Source organism: Phyllostomus discolor, chromosome 13, assembly GCF_004126475.2.
Source record: "Phyllostomus discolor isolate MPI-MPIP mPhyDis1 chromosome 13, mPhyDis1.pri.v3, whole genome shotgun sequence".
NCBI lineage: Eukaryota > Metazoa > Chordata > Mammalia > Chiroptera > Phyllostomidae > Phyllostomus > Phyllostomus discolor.
Window position 1 is genome coordinate 12,664,087 of NC_040915.2, and position 21,269 is coordinate 12,685,355.

Here is a 21,269-nt window from a genome sequence, read left to right on the forward strand (position 1 = left end):
AGGGAGGGGTTGTCCCTGACCTTGGGCAGGGAAGCAACTGCAGCGCTGCAGCAGGGGTGGGGCAGGGAGCGTCATGCAGGCCCTGGGTCCAGAGACACATTTGGCAGGCGGCTGGCCACTTCCAGTCTCCAGGACCTTCAGGCTGGCTCTGTCAGGAGACCAGGAGGTGGCGGGCGGGGGTGGGAGCGAGCTGGTCCTCACACTGAGGGAGCCACCATCTCTGATTCAGATGGCATCCACACGCTCACCTGTGCCCTGATGCTGCTCAACACGGACCTGCACGGACACGTAAGTTGGGGAGGTCGGGAGGGGGGGGTGTCCTCTTGCTGACTCACCCGGACTGTCCAGGGCTCAGCCTTCTCTCCAGCCCCTTCCTGAGACCTGCCTAGTACTCCCGCGTCCATCAGCCGGGCAGTGCGGCCTCTAGACCTGGCCCTGCCCTAGTTCACCCCCCGAGGGGGCCCTTGGGCCCCCTCAAGCAGCTCCTACCAGTCAAATGGCAGTGTTCCCCAAGGGACATTCTTGTCACCCTGCCCCCAGCAGGCGAACAGTGAAGTGACGATGGGCTCCGGGTGGGCTATGAGGCTGTGCTGGCCCGGGCCTCGGGCTGTCTCAGTGCTGCTCTGACTCAATAACTCGTTTTTCCTCCGTCTGCTCCGGGGACCCCTCTCTGGGCTCTCTTGCCTGCCCTCAGGTGGTAAGTGTGGCTGCTGGTGTGCATGTCCTGTGGGCATCGACTCTCATCTCCATGTGTCCCTTCTGTGCCCCCACCACTATGCTGGCCTCACCCATCCATCACTGCCCTGTCATGGCTCACCCCGGGTGGTCAGAGTCCCCTGCTGGGTTGGGGATATTTGAGTGACTTATGGGGACAATGGGCCATCATGTCTGGTTCCGGAGTCAATCCAGAAAGCCCAGGGCACATAGGGTGGAAGGAAGGACTGGGACAGACCCGACTTCAGATCCTACTCTTGCCTCCATGCGGTAGCTCTGTGACCCTGGACGGGACGCAGGCCCTCTCTGGGTCTCAGGTTCTGCTTCTGTGAGGTGGCGGTGATGGTTCCCCCACATCGCCCCGGGGGGGCCGAGAGGTAATACCCGCAACACCAAGTGTCAGGGTCTGGCACCCAGTAAGGGTTTAGTTATGAATAATATTGTTCTGTGAGAATAACAATAGTATTCATGATCACTGTTAATGTTTAAATGATGGAGAACCTGAAGCCCCAGCCTACAGGTCCCTCCTGCAGGGTCAAGAACGTGAAGGCCACAGTCTGTCTTATGGGAGCCCAGCATGCGCTGGGGCACCTGGCTGGCAGACGCTGAGGGCCTCGGTGACCTTGGTAGGAAGAGAAGCTGTGTGACAACTTGGGTTAGTCCGCCTGCGCCCACGGCCTGAGTGTGGGTGGGAGGGAGGATGTGCGTATTCCATTGGAATGTCACCAGAGCTAACGCCTGTTAACCAGCTAATGTTCCCCCAAGACTGGCTTGCTCTGTTTTTCCATGGAGAGCAGCTGTGGCTTGCACACCTTAAAAGGGGCATTAGGCACACCCCACCTATCCTTGGCAGGCCTGAGAGCAACCTCGGGACCCCATCACTGCTGTGCCACGGCCTGGATGCCCTCTCCATGGCCCAGGGCTGCTAAGGATGCAGCAGCCACTATTCAATGGACTCCCGGGTCAGCAACACCCCTGATGGGCGTAGCTGCCTGACCCCACATTGATGCCTTCAGCTGAAGAGAAGCATCAATGCGTTCACAGATCAGAGTGGGTGGGTGGGGTGGGACTGTTCGTATTCATAGTCACCAGACAGTGAGGATCTGCCTTTCTCTCCAGAGGTGGCATTGCTCAATGGTCAGGAGCAAGGGTTGCCGGCTTCTCCACAGGACAGCTGTGTGGCCTGGGGCAAGCTACTTAACTTTCGAGGCCTCAGTTTCCCCCACTGTAAAATTCCTGTGAGGCTTAAGGAGACCGTGCTAGTGAAGCCTTTAGCCCAGGGCCTGGTGGTTGCCGTTACTGTGAGCTCTGCACAGGGCCCCATGGGAGCAGTGGCCCCTGCCCGGTGCTTCCCCCCTCTCTTTCCTGCCTCGCGGCTGCTCCTCAAACACCCCAGGCTTTGTGTGGGTCTGTGGCCAGGCTGGCCATGACTCTTTTCTGCTGGGAGACAGAGGCTGTGGGAGGGTCTGAGGGTCAAGGGCAGGCTAGGAGGCCCTGTGGATCCAAATGGGGTAGGGGGCAGAGGAGACGGGCACTTGGAGGTCCCACGTCATCCCCCTCCCTTTGGCTTTGGAATGACCCAGGTACTGGTCTCCGTTTTTTCTTTCTGGGTACATGTCTTTTTGCCTGTTGTTATTATTAGTTTTTAAATCAGATAACTTACCTGGTCTGATTCACTTCTTGGTAATTTGTTGTCTTGCTTTTCTGTCCAGAGAGAGAGCGGTTTTAGCAGGTGTTTCACGTGGACTAGAAAGAAAGTGTGTTCTGCAGTCGTTGGTGGGAATGTCCTATGCACGTCAATGCAGTCGAGCCTTGTAATTGTGTTGCAAACATCTTATATCTCCTTAGTGATTGTTTTTATTGTGGTAAAATGTACATAACACAAAACTTACCATTTTGACCATTTTAAAGTATATAATTCAGTAGAATTAAGCACGTTCACATGATGTGCAACCGTTACTATTCTCTGGTTCCAGACCTTTTCGTCACCCTGAGAGGAAGCCCCACACCCATTAGCAGTTGCTCCCCGTTCTCTCCTCCCTCCAGCCCCGGGAAACCACTAGTCCGCCGTCTGTCCCCAGGGCTTGCCCAGTCTGGGTATCTCGTGTAAACGGAACCACACAACATGCAGCCCTTCGTGTCTGATTTCTTGTAGTCAGCAGAATGTTTTCAAGGTTACATGAAAAAGTTCTGGAGATTATTTGCACAACAGTGTAAATAACCTTATCACTACTGAACCATACACTTAAAAATGGTTAAAATGTAAGTTCTGTACATTTTGTTGTAGCATGTGTTGGCAGCTCGTTCCTTTCTACGGCCGAATAATATTCCACCGCAAAGACGTACCATATCTTGTTTACCCAGTCATCTGTTGCTGGGTATGTGGGCTGTCTCTACCTTTAGGCTATTGTGAATAGTGTTATGAACATTTAAGAACAATTTTTTTGTTTGTATACCTGTTTTCAATTCCTAGGAGTACATGAGTTTTGTCAAAGGGTAATTTCGTATTTAACTTTTGGAAGAATAGAGACACTGTTTTCCATAGTGGCTGAACCGTTTTAAATGCCCACCAGTAATGTATGAGAGTTTCAATTTCTGCAAATTCTCACCAACACTGATTCCCTCCCCACCCCACACAAAAAATTATTGGTGTCCTAGTGGTAAGTTTTGGTTTTGATTCTCATTTCCCTAATGACTGATGATGTTGAGCATTTAAAAAAATATTTTATTTATTTATTTATTTTTAGAGAGAGGGGAGAGAGGGAGAAAGAGAAGGAGAGAAACATCAATGTGTGGTTGCCTCTCACATGGCCCCCACTGGGGGACTTGGCCTGAAACCCAGGCATGTGCCCTGACTGGGAATTGAACCGGCAACCCTTTGGTTCGCAGCCCGCACTCAATCCACTGAGCTACACTGGCCAGGGCATTGAGCATTTTTTTTTTATGTGCTCTTTGTCAATTTTGTATAGTTTCTTTGGAGTAATGTCTATTCAAAGCCTTTGCTTATCTTTTTGATTTGTAAAATTTTATTTTAAAAATTGTGGTAAAAATACCCATAACATAAAAATTTACCATTTTAACCATTTTTAAATGTATGGTTCGATAGTGTTAAGGCTATTTATGTTGTTATACAAACAATCTCTGGAACTCTTTCATATTTCCTGAACTGAAACTCTATACTCATGTTACTTTTAAATTTTTGAGAAACTGCCATACTGTTTTCCAGCAACTGATCTATATCCCATTCCCACCAGCAATGCACAAGGGTCACGATTTCTCCACATCCCTGCCAAGTTGTGACTTTTCTGTATTTTGATAGCAGTCATCCTAAATGGTGTGAAGTGCTATCTCGTTGTGGTTTGGATCTGCATTTCCCTAATAACTAGTGATGTTAAACATCTTTTCATGTGTTTGTTGACCATTTATGTATCTTTTTTAAACAAATGTCTGTTCAAGTCTTGTGTCCAGTTTTAATTGGGTTGTTAGTGTTTTGTTGTTTAGTTGTGAGAGTTCTTTATCTATTTTGGATTTGCAAGTTTTCCCCCATTCTGTGGATTTGCAAGTTTTCCCCCATTCTGTGGGTTTGCAAGTTTTCCCCCATTCTTTTTACTCTCTTGATAGTATCTTTGAACTTTAAAAAAATATTTTATTTATTTTTAGAGGGAGGGGAAGGGAGGGAGAAAGAGAGGGAGAGAAGCATTAATGTGTGAGAAGGTTGCTCCTCACACGCCCCCAACAGGGGACCTGCCTTGCCAACAGGGAATCCTACTGGAGACCTTTCAGTTCGCAGGCTGGTACCCAATCCACTGAGCCACACCAGTCAGGGCTGACTGTGCCTTTTGATAAACAAAAGTTTTAGATTTTTATGAAGTCCCATTTATCAGTTTTTTTCCTGTTTCTTGATTTTGGTGTTATGTTTAAGAAACCATTGCTAAATCCAAGGTCATGAAGATGTACCCCTAGTCTTCTAAGAGTTTTATAGCTTTAGCTATTATGTTTAGATCTTTGATCCATTTTGAGTTAATTTTTGTACATCGTGTGAAGGAGTGTCCTCCTTCATAATTCTGCTTGTGGACATCAGTTGTCCCATCACCACTTGTTGAAGAGGCTACTCTTTCCCCACGGGATGGTCTTGGCACAGTTGTCAAAAGTCAACACAAAAGTGGGTTTATTTATAGACTCTTAGTTCTGTTCCATTGACCTATATGTCTGTTGTTATGCCATTGCCCCTCTGCGTTGATCACTCTGGCTTTGTAGTGAGTTTTAAAATCAGAAAGTGTGGGTCTTCTAACTTTGTTCTTTTCCGAGATTATTTTGGGATCCCTTGCAATTCCGTATGAATTTGATGATAAGCTTTTTTATTTCTACAAATATAAAAAGGCCACTGGAATCTTGATAGAAATTGCATTAAATCTATAGGTCAGTTTGGGGAGTTTTACTGTTTTAGTTATATGAAGCCTCCCAATCCATGATCACAAATTGTGTTTCTGTTTATTCAGATCTTCAGTTTCTTTCAGCAGGCCTTTGTAGTTTTCAGTCTTCCCCTCCCGTGGTTAAATTCATTCCTAAGTATTTTATTCTTCTTGATGCTATTGTAAAGGGAATTGTTTTCTTTCACTCGATGATAGTTCATTACTAACATATAGAAATACAATTAATGTTTTTAAAAAAGATTTATTTATGTATTTTTAAAGATAGGGGAAGGGAAGGAGAAAGAGAGGGGGAGAAACATCCATGTGTGGTTGCCTCTCATGCACCCCCTACTGGGGACCAGGCCCACATCTCGGGCATGTGCCCTGACTGGGAATCAAACTGGCAACTCTTTGGTTTGCAGGCCCGCGCTCAGTCCATTGAGCTACACCAACCAGGGCAGAAATACAATTAATTTTTGTGTTGATCTTATACCCTGCAACGTTGCTGAATTTGTTTATTAGCTCTAAAGTTTTTCTTTAGATTCTTTAGAATTTTCTAGTATAAGATCATATTATCTGTGAATGAAGATTTATTAATTTATTTTTCCTAATTGCTCTGGCTAGAACTTCCAGTACAGTATTGAATAGAAATGGAAAAGTGAGGGTCCTGCCTTGCCCCCGATCTTAGGGGAAAAGCTTTCAGTCTTGTACCGTGAGTACCAGGTTAGCTGTGGGTTTTTCATATGTGCCTTTTGTCGTGTTGAGGAAGTTCTCTTCTCTTCCTAGTTTGTTCAGTGTTGTTATCATGAAAGGGTGTTGGATTTTGTCAAATGCTTCTTCTGCCTCAGTTGAGATGATCATCCATTCTGCCCCACCCCATTCTACTAATGCAGTGTATTACGTTCGTAGGTTTTGTGCACTGAACCACACTTGCATTCCTGGGCTATATTTCACTTGGTCACATCCTTTTAATATGCTGCTGGATTCTGTTTGCTAGTATTTTGTTGAAGATTTTTGCATTTATAGTCATAAGAGATATTGTTTTGTAGTCTTTTTCTGTGACGTCTTCGTCAAGTTTTAGTGTCAGGGTAGTGCTGGCCTTATGGAAGAGTCAGGAAGTGTTCTCTTCTCTTTAGTTTTTTTGAAGAGTTGGAGAAGTATTGGTGTTCATTTTTCTTTAAATGTTCGGTGAAATTCACCAGTGAAGCGATCTGGTCCTGAGCTTTTCTTTGTTGTGAAGTTTTGATCATTGATTCGATCTCTTTACTCGTTACAGGCCTATTCAGATGTCCTGTTTCTTTTAGAGCCAGTTTTGGTAGTTTGTGTGTTTGTAGGAATTTGTCCATTTTATCTAGGTCCTCCAGCTTATTGGCCCTAAGGAATTGTTAACTAATTAATTGTTTAGTATTCTTGTTCTTCCTGTTACCAAGAAAGCAGTGTTAAAATCTCCAACCAAGATTGTGAACGTATCTTTCTCCTTTTGGGTCTATCAATTTTTTTGACTCTGTTATTAGTGGCACATGAATTTGGGATGCTTCATCTTCTGGTGAAGTGACCCTTTACCATTATTCATCGTCTCTGTCTCTAGCAGTATTTCCTGTCTTCAAATCTATTTTGTCAGATATTAGCGTATTTATACTGAAGTTTTTGTTAGTGCTTGCATTTACATATTTTTCTATCCTTTGCTTGCAAGATTTGTGTTTCATTATATTTGTTTATTTAATTTTTATTTCTTTATTTTTAGAGGGGGAAGGGAGGGAGAAAGAGAGGGAGAGAAACATCCATATGTGCTTGACCCTTGAGCGCCCCCTACTGGGGATCCAGCCCACAACCCAGGTATGTGCCCTGACTGGGAATCGAACCTACAACCCTTTGGTTCACGGGCCGGCACTCAATCCACTGAGCCACACCAGCCAGGGCATGTGTTCCATTATATTTAAGATGTATCTCTTGTATCATACACTTAAAAAAAATCAGGTCTGATAATCTTTGCCTTTTAATTTGACCATGTAATGAATTACCAATGTATTTGAGTTTAAATGTACCAGGTTACTATATGTTTTCTCTCTCTTTTTTTAATCCTCACCTGAGGATGTTTTTATTGACTTTTGTGAGAGAAGAAGGGACAGAGAGAGAAGCATCGATTGGCTGCCTCCTATATGTGCCTGAACGGGGACCACGGACGGAACCCACGACCTAGATATGTGCCCTGACTGGGAATCGAACCCCCAACCCTTTGATGTCTGGGATGGCGCTCCAGCCAACTGAGCCACACCAGCAATGGCAAAATACCCTTAAAGCCCTTTACCTCCTTTTATTGCCCTTTCAACTTTTATACTACTGTCATCACACATTTAACTGTTATATATTTCTATATATTTTATTCCTTAGAAAACGTTATTATTATCACTTTCCACAATCGATATTTATTCATTTAGATCTGGCCACCCTTTTTGTTGTTCTTTATTTCTTTCTGCTTTTCCTTGCTTCCCTCTAAGATAATTTTTCTTCTGTCTAAAGAACTGCCTTTACTATTTTCTTTCTTAATTTCACTTTTTGGAAGTATGACTGGGATGTTTCCCAGGGCCCCTCGTCCTTGGTGAATCCTGAACTCCAGTTTTTGTCTCCCAGTCCTGTGAGACTCTGCTCAGCCTTTTAGCCACTGCGTGTGAATTGGCAGGCGCTTCAAGGAGGAAAGCTGCTCCTTGCTGGGCTCGCCTCGCCATAGTTCCCTCCTTTGCAGGATCTTTACCCTTGAAGTCCTCACTGCTTTTATATTCCCCCCAATGCCTTCACCCAGATGTTTTATTAATATTTTGACCAGCAATTGTTTCTCCTGGGAGGGTTCGTCTGCAACAAGTTAGTTGTTGTTACTAGGACGGGAAGGCTTGCCTGGTTATTTCCTGATTCCACGCTCCTGCCTGACGGCTGAGGAAGGTTCGCTGTCTGTGGAACTCAGACAATATTATCAATGTTGTCCTATACTTTTTAATCATGGACGCACACATAAGTGGCTATATATGCACATATACACACATGTACACACATGTACATGTAAAGTATACACATAAACATGCAAAATACACTATATCAAGGTGCAGATAGGGTGTAGAAAATTCTTGCTTGTCAGCTACATGTAAAGCCTTGTGTCATTGTTTTCTGAATAGTTTTCTGTGGCGTATGAATGTCCCATATGACGTTAATAGAGTCTGTGCTAAAATGGTGCCTACATCAATAAATGTGGGGAATTGTCCATGGAATCCTCTCCTTGGAGACATCTAACACATTTAAGCATGTTAAAAACTCTGAGACATGTAAAAAACCTCATTTGATTATGAAATCCCTTTTGAGGGGAAGAGCTATTCCATTGGTAGGTACCTCTTGGGAGACACTGCCGTATAGCAAACCTAAACCCACAAGGTCCTATACCAGCGAGTGTCTGGTGTCCAAGGGTCCTTGTCCTCACAAAATGAAGTGTCATCCAGTGTTTCCTCAAATGTGGACACAGCAAGGAGAGTCTAAAAGTATCAGATGTTTGGGGGCTGGAGCCCCTTTGCTACTTAGTGGGTAAAAAGAAGGCAGAACTTGGGGTGCACTTATTCCCAGCTTTTCGTCTGCTTGTACCTCCTGGAGGAAAACCGTTTGCTGAGGTTCCCGTGCTCCCAGCCGAGCTCAGCATGGGGTATAGATGGTGGGAATTGATTTTTGGTTTTCATAAGACCAAACTCCCCCTCACTTCACCTACCTCTTGGAGGTCTTGCCGCCCCTCTGTGCAGGTGAGAGGGTGAGACAGTTGTGACGGAATACAGAGCTTCTGCTCAGGAGCCAAGAGGCCTGGGTTCAAGTCCTGGTGCTGTGTGACCTTGGGAGAGTTAACCGTGGAGTAGCGGGTGAGAGCATGGGCTTCGGTGTCAGACACACTCAGCCCTCCCACTTCCTTGCTGTGTGATCACGGGCACATCACCTTCCTGCACCTCAGTTTCCTTACCTGTCAAACGGGGATAGTAATAACAACCACCTCACCTCCTCCTTGTTGTGAGAAGGAAACAAGATAATGCATGTCAAGTTCAGTAGCTGGAACATAGCAAGCACCTGGCAAATGTCAACTATTATAATGCTTCATTCAGTCTGACTTCTTCATCTGGGCTTGGGGAGAACCTCAACCTCTCATGACGCTTCAGGGTCGAATAGAATCTTGAATGTGAAAGAGAGTTTCGTAAACTCTTGGAGACAAAGGAAGTCCTGCCCTTGGTGCCGCCTCATCCCTTCTGGCTGGGCAGGGCAGGAGTGGGACCACGCCAGCCTCCACCCCTGCCCTCAGGCAGAACCATTTCTCCATTACAGAACATCGGCAAGAAGATGTCCTGCCAGCAGTTCATTGCCAACTTGGACCAGCTGAATGATGGCCAAGACTTTTCCAAAGACCTGCTGAAGGTATAACCTGCTAAGGGTCCCCGTGCCCCCAGCTGTACCGGGGTGGATGGAGAGGAGAGAGGCCCCTGCCCCACTAAATCCTGATATTTCAGATTCTTAATACTGGAGTCAGGGCCACTATGACTTTGGGACAGAGTTCGAGGCCACACAACTCAGTGTTTGACTGTTAAGTGTTCCTCAAGCCAGGCAGAGCGGTAGGCTTTGTGAGATTTGTTTTTAGTGCTACATCATCGTTATTGCTGTCATGGTAACCACTGATACTGCCACCAATGGCCACAGCTGCCATGGCCATCACCATGACCTTTACCACCACCACCACCAACTTCACCACAGAGAAAAGCCCACTCATTCCTTCAACGTCACCAGGAATTAAGGGAACCTAGTTTTCTTTTGAGGCTGACGCTCAGGGTAGAACTCTGGCCTCTCAGTTCTTGGCCTTTAAGGAAGAAAAGCAGGGTTTTTTTGGGGGGGGGATAGAAGATGAGTTCAGTTTTAGATAGTGGGCTTGAAGGGCCTGGTGATGCCATCTGGGCAGTTGGATAGTGACTCTGGAGGTTAAAAAATAGAAGATTGTCTCCATCACTCTCTTACCATAATACTTTTTCTCGCCATCAGGAAGCACTTGTTAAGAATGTATGTGTGAGATAAAATAATCCCAGTCCTGCCTCCCACTTACCCACTTCTCCCCGTCTGCTCATGTACCCACCTACCCAGCCTCCCATGCACCCGTCCTTTCATCCACTCACCCACCAACTCATTCATTCACCAGTCACCCGCAGAGACATCCCCTGCACCCTTAAATACTGCCCCCCACACTCCACACCCAGTCATCCATCCACCATCCACCCATTTCCCCATCCACCCACCTACACAGCAACCCATCTACCTACTCATACTCCAGTCTGTCCACCCAGCCATCCACCCAGTCATCCACCCCAACCCCATTCACTTGCCCATCCAACAAACAAGTATGAGTCGAACATCTACTTTATCCCACTGGCTTAAAAGTGCTCCCTCACTGCATCCACATTGCTAGAGGTAGATGGAGATATCTTTGATTTTTTTCACCAGAACTCCTCTCTTTCTTTTTGCCCCTCTCCCAGACCCTTTACAACTCCATCAAGAATGAAAAGCTGGAGTGGGCCATGTGAGTAGTGCCCATGGCACAGGTATGGGGAGAGTGAGTCACTGGGAGGGGGAGGGGGAGTGACTGGGGGTGCAGAGAAGTCATTCCTGCCACTCTCCATGGTGCTGATTTCTCCCAACTCAGGGCCACATTGACACCAGTCCCGCTGGCCAAGCACCTGGTGTTGAGTTCCCTTTTGGGTTTCCGTTTTCTGTCCTGATAAAAAGCATGCAGTGTTTACATTGCTATGGAATAGATTGAACTGTGACTTTAGTTCTGTGATGGCCACACTGGTTTTCTGTACTGGGGATACTGCCACTATTTTTAAATGATAACTCTTTCCCCTTTGGGAAGTAGGGAGTCAGGAGGCATGAGTTTCCTTATGACCCCAAGAATATGACCATATTTAGGTGGCAACTGTTCTTGGCAGTGGGGAGGGGCACTGGCCCCTAGCTTCTTCCCCTGTGAAGGCAGTGGGTTCTGGAGGTGCCCAGCCATTTGGAAAGGGGTATGGTGACCCTGCTAGTTGGTGAGACTGAGAGGCTCTGGGGAGAGCGGCTGCCCTGCGCTGCTGTGCTCCCCAGGGCAGCCTGGGTCTTTGGATCTGTGTAGAGGCCCAAGGCAGGGATTGTTAGGAATCTCAACCCCATGGGAAAGAGCTGGCATTCTCCTGCCGAGGGTCAGTGGGGATCCTCATCTGCTGGCTGCCCTCCCTCAGTGTCTGGGGCTTGGGCAGCCGCTTCCGTCTGCCCATAAGTTCCTGATCTCTGGAGCTGGGTTTTTAGGGTTGAAGGCAGGAGAAGGAAGATCAGGAATGAGGTCTGGAGACAGTAAGGTCTTCAACTTTGTGATCAAGGGTGAGGATTAGAGCTTGGAGGTCAAAAATCAAAGATCAGAGGTCAGAGGTCAGAACTGAAGACTTGAGGAGAGGAGACGAAGGTCTGGATCTGTGATCTGGAACTGGAACCTCCTCTTCTCTGCTCTTCACCCCAACTGGCTCCCAGAGGAGAGGTTGGGGGGAGAGGGCATGTCGACGAGGGGCTGAGGCCTCCCTGGAGGTGGTTGCTCAGGCCCAGTGCTTTCCCAGTGATGAGGATGAACTGAGGAAATCCCTGTCAGAGCTGGTGGATGACAAGTTTGGGACTGGCACGAAGAAGGTGACGCGGATCCTGGATGGTGGCAACCCCTTCCTGGATGTCCCACAGGCTCTCAGCGCTACCACCTACAAGCACGGTGTGCTGACTCGGAAGACTCACGCCGACATGGATGGCAAGAGGAGTGGGTGTCAGGCACGGGGAGAGGCATGGGGAGGGGTGCTAGTCCAGATGGGTTCCGCCCCCTCTGCTGCTCCTCCAGGGATGCACACACCCGTAGACGTGTGGGGGAAGCAGGGGAGGAGGAGATATCGGGGTGGGTGGTTGTGGCCACACTACCTGTGCCTCGTCCTCAGCGCCCCGTGGGAGGCGTGGCTGGAAGAAATTCTATGCGGTGCTCAAAGGGACCATCCTGTACCTGCAGAAGGTGAGAGACTGCCTCAGTGTCCTTACCCATGAAGGGCCAGTCATTCCCCCATCCAGCCTCTGACTTGTGGTGCGCAGAGGGTCCTGGGCAGGACTTGGGGCATATAGGCAGGTAGGTGCTGGGTCTTCCCCAGTCAGGGGACTGGCTTGAGCTCAGAGAGGAGTCCTGTAAGTGCCCAGGGACTCAGAGGATACCCAGAGTAAGGGCTGTTCAGGCTTCTGGGATAAACTGGGGTGCAGGGAGGAGTGCCGGGAGTGATTCTAGTTGGGGTTGGCATGGCATCACAGAGGCAGGCATTGAAAATGGAGGAAGCTACATGGACAGAGGGAGGGGAGGGGGCTGGGGGGGTGGAGGAAATGTGTGTCTGTGAGCCAGAGCCTGGTCATGACAGAAGCTGGCCATCCCCCACCCCACCTGTTCAGGATGAGTACAGGCCTGACAAAGCTCTGTCTGAGGGTGACCTGAAGAATGCCATTCGCGTGCACCATGCTCTGGCCACCAGGGCCTCCGACTACAGCAAGAAGTCCAACGTGCTCAAACTGAAGACAGCCGACTGGAGAGTCTTCCTGTTCCAGGCACCGTAAGTAGGAGAGGGAGCCCCTCGCACCCCCCTGGACTCAGGCCTGCAGCCTGGAGCCTGCACTGCACCCCTCTTCTCATGTGCTTCCGCTTCAGGGCGGGTGCCTTCAGCTCCCCCTCCATGAGCTCGTCTGCTCGGCACAAACCTACAGCAGGGTCCCCCCAAGTCATGGTTTCCAAGTGTGGTCTCCTCAGCGTCTCCTGGAAACTCGTTAGAAATGTGGTTTCTCTGCCCACCCCCTCCCCAAGACCTGCTGAATCAGAATCTCTGGGAGATGGGCCAGCGATTGGGCTTTAATGAGTCCCCAGGTGATCCTGATGCACGCGAACTCCCCCCATATGGGGTGATGGAGTCAAGGAACCATCCTTCACTTCCAGTCGGGGTTGGGGGAAGGGGTGGGAAAGACTCACCCTACAGTTTCTCTGTCCCAAACCCCATCTTTCTATGACTTCACGTTTCACACGGAAGAGGCTAGTGGACGAGCTCTCAGGATGGGCGAGTGTGTGCCCGGCTGGGTCGTGAGGACCGCCAGCTGCCTCTAATGACCCCCCCGGGCCAGCTGGCTCTAGGATCCTTCAGCTCCACGGCCATTAGCTCTGGACCTGGCAGCTTTATTTTCACCTGAAAATCCAGGTTTTCCTGGGAGCTGGGACAGAGGGGAGCTTCTTCCACCATGTGACCAGGCCCGCCCCCCATCACCCCACCTTCCTCCCTCCCTCCTTTGCCCGCAAACACGGAGGTATTTGTGCTCTCTGTGAGCCAGGCTAGTGCTGGGTGCTGGGTGCTGGGTCAGGAAGACAGAGTTCTATTTTGAGAAACTGGTGTCCCTTCCCCTCCCGTCCTGTTCCCAGAAGCAAAGAAGAAATGCTGTCCTGGATCCTGAGGATCAACCTGGTGGCCGCCATCTTCTCAGCGCCAGCCTTCCCAGCGGCTGTCAGCTCCATGAAGAAGTTCTGCCGGCCCCTGCTGCCCTCCTGCAGCACTCGCCTCTGCCAGGTACACGCGCCTGGGTCTCAATGCCGCCGCCTCCCCAGGATGCCTCCCCTGTGCCGGGCCCCCTCATTCTATGGCCCTCCCCTCAGCTCCCGCACATTGCCCCGCTCAGAGACAAGGCGAACAGGCAGCTATTCTCTCCGGCCCCGCTGCGCCCCACCCCCCGCTGCACCCCACCCCCACTTACAGACCGGAAGACCGAGGCCACGCACAACGCCGGCCCGGCTGCGCCGTGGTGGGCAGCAGGGGTGCGCTTCCAGCCAGTGGCGGTGTGTCCTGTGGGGGGATTGCGGTCTGCGGGCAGCACGTGTGTTCGGGCACGAAGGCGAGAAAATTGGCGAGTCCTAGACAGCCAGGGATAGGGAGGCTCTGCTGGCCCTTCGCCCAGTCATCCACTCTTAAACGTTTTATTTGTAATTCTAAAAAAGCTCCAACACATCCATACTCCAATTTTTTAGTTTTTTTGTTTGTTTGTTTGTTTTTTGCAGGGGAGGTAAGTGGAGGACCACTGCTAGAGAGCGCAGGGGGAGCTCCTTCCTGCCTTTGCCAGCGGCAGGCCCTTTTCCTACTGGGCCCTTGTCCTGGGTCTCTCCGCGGAGCTCCTTGGGCTGCTGCTTATGCCCAGAGTCCCTATACATGCCCATCAGTGCACACACATCCATGCCACACACGTGTTCATGCACGTGCACATACATGCACACAGCCCACTGCCCACGTAGCACGAAGCTGGTGGGAGGGTGCAGGCCCTTGTCTGTGTGCCAGTGTCTCTGCCTGTCTTTCATTGTCTTCCCAGGTCTGTGACCATCACATGTGTCTGGCATGAGTGTAATGGAATGTGTGCATTGTATGGAGCCAGCGGTAGCCGAGACTGGGCTGCCCTTGGCTCGGAGTGTTTGTGTGCATGTGGGAGTCCGTACGAGCCGGCGGTGTGTCTGGGTGATTGTGTGTCTGTGTCGGGGAGTGTCCATGTGCACATACAAGCTGTGGGTCTCTCTTCCCCCAAGCCCGCTGGGAGGTGTTTAGGAGAGCTGATGCCACCGAGAGCAAGGAGGAAGGAGGAAGGTGGAGCGCTCCTTCGAGTCTGGAGTCTGGCCCTACCCCACGTATTGATGGCCCTGGCCAGGCCTGAGTTTCCCTGTGGCGACGCAGGTCCTGACAGGACAGGATAAATGCATCCCTATGACATCCCAAGAGTGGACCTCACAGCCCAGGACCTGTCTTTGCAGGAGGAGCAGCTGCGTTCGCATGAGAATAAGCTGAGGCAGGTGACCGCAGAACTGGCTGAGCACAGGAGTCACCCGGTGGAGAGGGGCCACAAGTCCAAGGAGGCGGAGGAGAGCCGGCTGAAGGAGCACTATCTCACGTTTGAGGTGGGCCCTCTGGGGGACAGACTGTGAAGGACAGGGCTGGGCCTAGAGGAGGCCAGGTTCCCCTGTTTCACCTCCCACCACCACCATCATTCCTGAGCCAGTAGCTCCTACTTTGGGGGTTCCCCACTTTGGGGGCTCCCCTGAGGCAATCTTAGACCATGCATAGCCTCCTGTGGCTCAGTCTGCACAATCCAGATGTCATTTGTCAATCACACAACTGTGCCCTCGCTTGTGTTTCTCATAGAGTACCAGCTGGGCTCCACCAGACACCCTCTCCCCACTCACCAGCCCTCCCAGCCCCACTCGCCTCCACTGCCCCGCAGGCCCAGCTTCTCGGGAAGCTTTCCCAAATAAGCTACGGGACTTGCAAGCCCTGTCCACGTGACTTTCCCTGCTCTGTCTCATTTTCCTCGTTCCCATGTTTCTTAAGCAGAAAACTTCATCTCTCCTTCTAAGCTCTCCCTTCATTCCGTCTTGTCTCTCTCTGCTCACTACCCGGACTTTGCCTCACGATGCTTTGCAGATGCGGCTGTCCGAGTGTCACCTTTGATGGGTGAAGGATAGGGGTTGGCTTGGGGGAGGAAGGCAGGAGCCGCTTGTCTATTTTGGACTGGCCTTTGGACAGCCCTGCACATGGGAGTGGACAGACAGACAGGGAAGCCCCCGGAGCAGGAAGTCAGCAGTCTGTCTCTGGATTCCCACACTGGTTTTCTGTCGAGGTGTAGGGGAGAGGGGAGAGCTCCCAGGCTAGATCCTGGCCTTTTGAAAAACATGAAGCTTTGTAGTTTTCGGAAGTCTTCTCAGATCCACTCTGTCTGCAACCAAAATGACGATGGCAAACGCTGCAGTGGACTGATCTCTGGTGAACTGCCAGGCGCAATTCTTACCACTTGTCTTGCATTGATGGATTTAATTCTCATATGAGTGCTGTAAAATGAGTTTCCATTTTACAGATGGGGAAACTGAGGCTTGGAGCAGTCAGATCACTTGCCTGAGGTGCACAGTTAAGAAGTTCAGGAGCCAGGATCCTCACCCAGGCGATAGATGGGCAGATTGCAGCCGTACTGCCCTGGCCCTTCTCACGGCTGCCTGGCTTGACGGGGTGGGGGGTGGGGGTGGGGAGGTGAAGCCTAGCAATGAAGGGTCTTTCTTTCCATGTGCCTGAGCTGGGCAAGAATAGTTTCCTGTCTCTTCCTCTCTACTTCTTCCAGGACCCCAGGCTCCCTCGACTGCAGGGAGGGCCTGAAGTTCAGGGTCAAGGCCCTTATACCCTGTCCAACCTCCTCCTACATGTTTCCTAAGTCACAAGCCATTTAACAGCCTGTGAATTTTCCTCTCTCTCCGTGCCTGCACCAACGCCGGACATTATTGGGTGTTTTAATCTTCGCCAATCTGATAGGTTTAACAAGTCTTGTCTTACTGCTATTTTAATTTGGATTAAACAATTTTAATTGTGATAAAATACACATAGCATAAAATGTACCATTTTAATCATTTTAAAGTGTGTGGTCCAGTAATGCTGCCTGTTCACACCATGGTGCAACCAACCTCCAGAACTTTTTCATCTTCCCAGACTGAAACTCTGCCCCTGTTAAGCCACTCCCCAACCCGCCCCTGCTCCCACCCCCACCCAGCCCCTGGCAACCACGATTCTACTTTCTATCTCTATGAACTTGATGACTTCAAATAAGTACCTCTGAAAAGTGGAATCACACAGAACTGGGGGTTTTGTGACATTACTTAGTGTAATGTCCTCAAGGTTTATTCATGTTGTAGCTCATGTGAGAATTTCCTTCCTTTTTAAGGCCGAGTAATATTCCATTGTGTCTATACACCACATTGTGTTTACCCATTCATCTGCTAGACATTTGGGTTGCTACCGCCTTTTGGCTATTAGGAATAATGCTGCTATGAACATGGCTATGCAAATGTTTCTTTGAAACCCTGCTTTCAATTTTGGGGGCTATATTCCCAGAAGTAGTATTGCTGGATCATATAGCAGTGCTATTCTCTGATTTTTCAGAACTAGCCACACTGTTGTCCACAGTGGCTAGACACCACTTTACGTTCCCGTGAGCAGTGCGAGAGGGTTCCAATTTCTCCACGCCCTCACCAACACTTGGTATTTTGTGTTTTTTTTCCTTTATAGATTTTATTTATTTATTTCTAGAGAGAGGGGAAGGGAGGGAAAAAGGGAGAGAAACATCAATGTGTGGTTGCCTCTTGTGCGCCCCCAGTGGGGACCTTGGCCCACACCCAGGCATGTGTCCTGACTGGGAATCAAACCAGTGACCCTTTGGTTTGTAGGCCAGCACTCAATCCACTGAGCCACACAAGCCAGGGTTTTTTTTTCTTTTATACTAGCCATCTCTAGTGGGTGTGAGGTATCTCATTATGGTTTTGATCTTCATTTCCCTGATGATGAGTGATGATGAACATCCTTCATGGGCTTGTTGGCCATTTGTGTATCTTCTTTAGAGAAATGTCTGTTCAGGCTCCTTGTCCATTTTTTGAGTAGGAGGTTTTTTTTTTTTTAAGATATTATTTATTTATTTTTAGAGAGGGAAGGGAGGGAGGGGGGAGAGAGAGAGAGAGACAGACAGACATCAATGTGCGGTTGCTGGGGGTTATGGCCTGCAACCCAGGAATGTACCCTGGCTGGGAATTGAACCTGGGACACTTTGGTTCCCAGCCCGCGCTCAATCCACTGAGCTACACCAGCCAGGGCTAGGAGTTTTTTTTAAAGATTGTGTGTATTTATTTTGAGAGAGAGGGGAAGGGAGAGAGAAAGACAAGGAGAGAAACATCGATGTGAGAGAGAAATGTCTATCAGTTGCCTCTCAAATGTGCCCCTGCTGGGGACTGAACCTGCAGCCTGGGCATGTGCCCTGAGAGGACTTGAACCAGTGACTTTTCACTTTGCAGGAGGACACCCAGCAAACTGAGCCACACTGGTCAGGGCAGGAGGGTTTTTTTTTTTTTTTTAAGTACATTCTGGATACTAGACTTTTAGCAGATAATGATTTGCAAATATTTTTCTCCCATTCTTTAGATTGCTTTTTTTACTCTATTGATTGTGTCCTTTGATACACAAAATTTAAATTTTATTTATTTATTTATTTATGAATGAGAGGGGAAGGGAGGGAGAAAGAGAGGGAGAGAAACATTGATGTGTGAGAGATACATCAATTACCTGCAACCGGGGACCTGGCCCACAGCCCAGGCATGTGCCCTTGACTGGGAATGGGACTGGCGACCCTTTGGTTTGCAGGCTGGTGCTCAATCCCCTGAGCTACCCTAGCCAGGGCAAAAGTTTAAATTTTTGATGTAATCCTATTTCTTTTTATTTTTGTTGCCTGTACTTGCCTATTTTTTTTTATTGGATTGTTTTTCTCCTTTTTATTGAGTTGTGAGAGTCCTCTGAATCTTAAGGAAATTAGTCTTTTGTCATCTAAGATACAAATAGTTTTTCACATTTTATTGTCTTTTGACTTTGTTTCTGGCCTTTCTCTTCTCTTTTCCCAGAAAAGCCGTTATGAGACCTACATCCACCTCCTGGCTATGAAAATCAAAGTAGGCTCAGATGACCTGGAGCGGATTGAGGCCCGGCTGGCCGCCCTGGAAGGGGACGACCCTTCCCTCCGAAAGACACACTCAAGCCCTGCCCTCAGCCAGGGCCACGGAACTATAACAGGCAGCAAAGCCACAAAGGATACCAGTGGAACTGATACTTAGTCGGCATGGATGGGCAGGCCCCAGAGGCAGGCAAATGCCCTGGAGGGGTCAGAGAGCACAATTCCAGCCAGGGGCTGCTCAGAGCAGCTCCATGCAGTAGACCGGCAGCCAGAGGGGTGTGGAGAGCCCTGTGGGCTGAAGAGATGGAGATGTCCTTCATGGCATTGGTTTTGCATCCTGGGGCTTCTCTGGACCTCAGACCCTCTTGCTGGCCCTTGAATCCCTGTTCACCATGGAGCCCAGTTGTATAGGCCAGTTGTGTGCATGCTCTAGACACCATCTCACTGGTGAAGCGGAGAGGACAGTGGACTTCCCAGGCCCTCGCCTTCTTAGGAGTTCTTCCCTCATCTCCCTTGTTTCTGAGGGCAGGTCTTGACTCCAGGTCTCAGCTTGGACTCCCACCCTTTCTCCTCCTCCTTCCTCTGAACTGACCAGCAGTAGGTCTGCAGACCACCAGCACTGTCTGCTCTCCCTCCACTCAGCAACCTCTGGAATCACACCTGTTCTCCCTGTCTCACATCGCAGTGACCCAGGACCCTCCGTGCCAAGCTGTCGCTGCCCATGCGTGCGTCCGCCTCACCTTCCATCCATTGAGGCCACTACTGCTTTCTTTTATATGAACAGAAATGTGTATATATATATATATATAGGAATTATATATATATGGACTCCCTTTAAAGATGGTTTTGGAGCTGTGATATCAGTTGGAGGATGAAATAAGGTGAAGGAAGAGCCTCTCAGGGCTGCGACCTGGCCGTCTCGTGGCCCTGGCACCCTGGGAGGGAAGGCAGAGATAGTGCTGACCTCCTCTCCATTTTTCCCCTCTTCCGGCTGACCTGTGACTTACGTTGCTCTTACAGTTGATGTTTTGGAATAAATAGTGTGTGTGTGCGCCACCCCATCTGTCCCGCAAGCATCATGGTGTGAGTGGGATAGGACCGGGGCTCTGTTTATTTTCTGGTCTTCATGTTGGTGCTGCCGGGTCTCTGAGCCCCAGAGGTGGCCTCTTGTTCAGATCTACTGTTACAGGAACAAGAGACGCTCTGCCTTGCAAACAGCCACCTGTCAACAAGCCCAAAGATGTTTGTTTGGTCAGGGAAGGTTATGGAAGCCCTTAATCCTTGGTCTTGGGAAAAGGTGAAATGACAAGTTGCTGCTTGTTTTTTAGGTCAATATTTCTTTCGTTCTTCTAGTGACTTTGAAATGCTAGCTAAGAACATGTCTGGGAAGAAAGAGAAACTTGCCACACGATGATCACAGACCAGCACCCGTTAAACCCTGCATCCCTCAGACCGTTGGTGGGGTGAAGGCACCCTCGGTGCGGCTGTGATGAGCGGGTCCTTTCTGTTTCCTAAATAGAGCACCATAGTTTGGCCAGCAATTTGACCTCACCAGTAACATGCTTAGTTAATAAGTCAACTTGCGACTAAGTACTCAGCATTTACAAGCCCACTCACATTTGATGCAGGGGATATGTGAGTCTATGGAGAGATGCAGTGATTTAAATCCAGATTACTTAATTTGGATCCATTGAAGTATATTTGATATTTGAACCATCTGGCCCCTTCATTTTGCTGAGGGGAATTAAAAGGTCATTTAAGTGAAATTGAAAGAGCCGTGTGGCAACATAAAGAACTGTCTGTACTTTCTCCATGCTGTCTCAAAGTTCATTTGATTTCTGGGGTCAGCTTCCCATTGTCCATCTCCTGAGGGCAGGTGAGTGGGAGCAGAAAAATAAGCCCTGTCCGCTGCAGGCAGTTGTGCCTCCCATCAGCGAAAAAAAAAATTTTAGTTCACTTTCTTAATTGTATCATTATTTATTGTAAATTATATACATGTACTACTGTACTAAAATATTATGTACATTATAAAACATACACAAAAATAGAAATTTAAAAAAGATGAGATGAAAATAAATCTAAATCAAAGTTCTAATATTTTTTTCCTGCATTCTAATGGACCATTATGTTCACCCCGCAACCTCTGCCCCTAAAGTAATGCCCATTTTCCAGGACTGTCCAAATCCAGGGCCTGGAGGACCCCAGGTGAGATGTTGTGAGTGGTTGCGCCACCTATTGGTCCTGGGAAGTAGCTGCAGCTCAGGGATTCCTGGGGGCTGGCTCCTTGAGACAGCTGAGAATTCGTCCTCTCATTCAATGAAGGTCACCTGTGCTGCGCATGGTGCTGGGGATGCTGTGGGGAGAAAAGGGCTGACCAGCTGTCTGTCCACATGGGGCTCACAGTCTAGAGGGGAGGAAGATAGGCAGTCACAATCACCATGTGGGACTCTGGGAGGGCTGGGGAGACAAGCCGAAAACAATCTGGCAGAGAGGAAAAAGAATTGGAGGAGTGGCGAAGAAGACTGACTCAGGAAGTCGCAGGAA

At 49.0% G+C, this 21,269-nt stretch overlaps 1 protein-coding gene across 3 annotated transcripts in view; it reads left to right on the forward strand.

Moving 5' to 3' along the window:
• Window positions 1-20,659, forward strand: part of PSD2 (pleckstrin and Sec7 domain containing 2) — a 44,169-nt gene extending 23,510 nt beyond the window's left edge. For 2 of the 3 annotated variants that reach the window (XM_036013955.1, XM_028528353.2), the window contains 9 exons: window positions 230-288; window positions 9,471-9,560; window positions 10,664-10,707; window positions 11,774-11,964; window positions 12,137-12,207; window positions 12,630-12,787; window positions 13,639-13,783; window positions 15,007-15,150; window positions 18,676-20,659. In XM_036013955.1, coding sequence (XP_035869848.1) covers window positions 230-288; window positions 9,471-9,560; window positions 10,664-10,707; window positions 11,774-11,964; window positions 12,137-12,207; window positions 12,630-12,787; window positions 13,639-13,783; window positions 15,007-15,150; window positions 18,676-18,885 — 1,112 coding nt within the window. In that variant the 3' untranslated portion in view covers window positions 18,886-20,659. Of the gene's footprint in view, window positions 1-229; window positions 291-9,469; window positions 9,561-10,663; window positions 10,708-11,773; window positions 11,965-12,136; window positions 12,208-12,629; window positions 12,788-13,638; window positions 13,784-15,006; window positions 15,151-18,675 lie in introns of all 3 variants that reach the window. The other variant, XM_036013954.1, reaches the window with a different exon arrangement.
• Window positions 20,660-21,269: the final 610 nt, after the last annotated feature.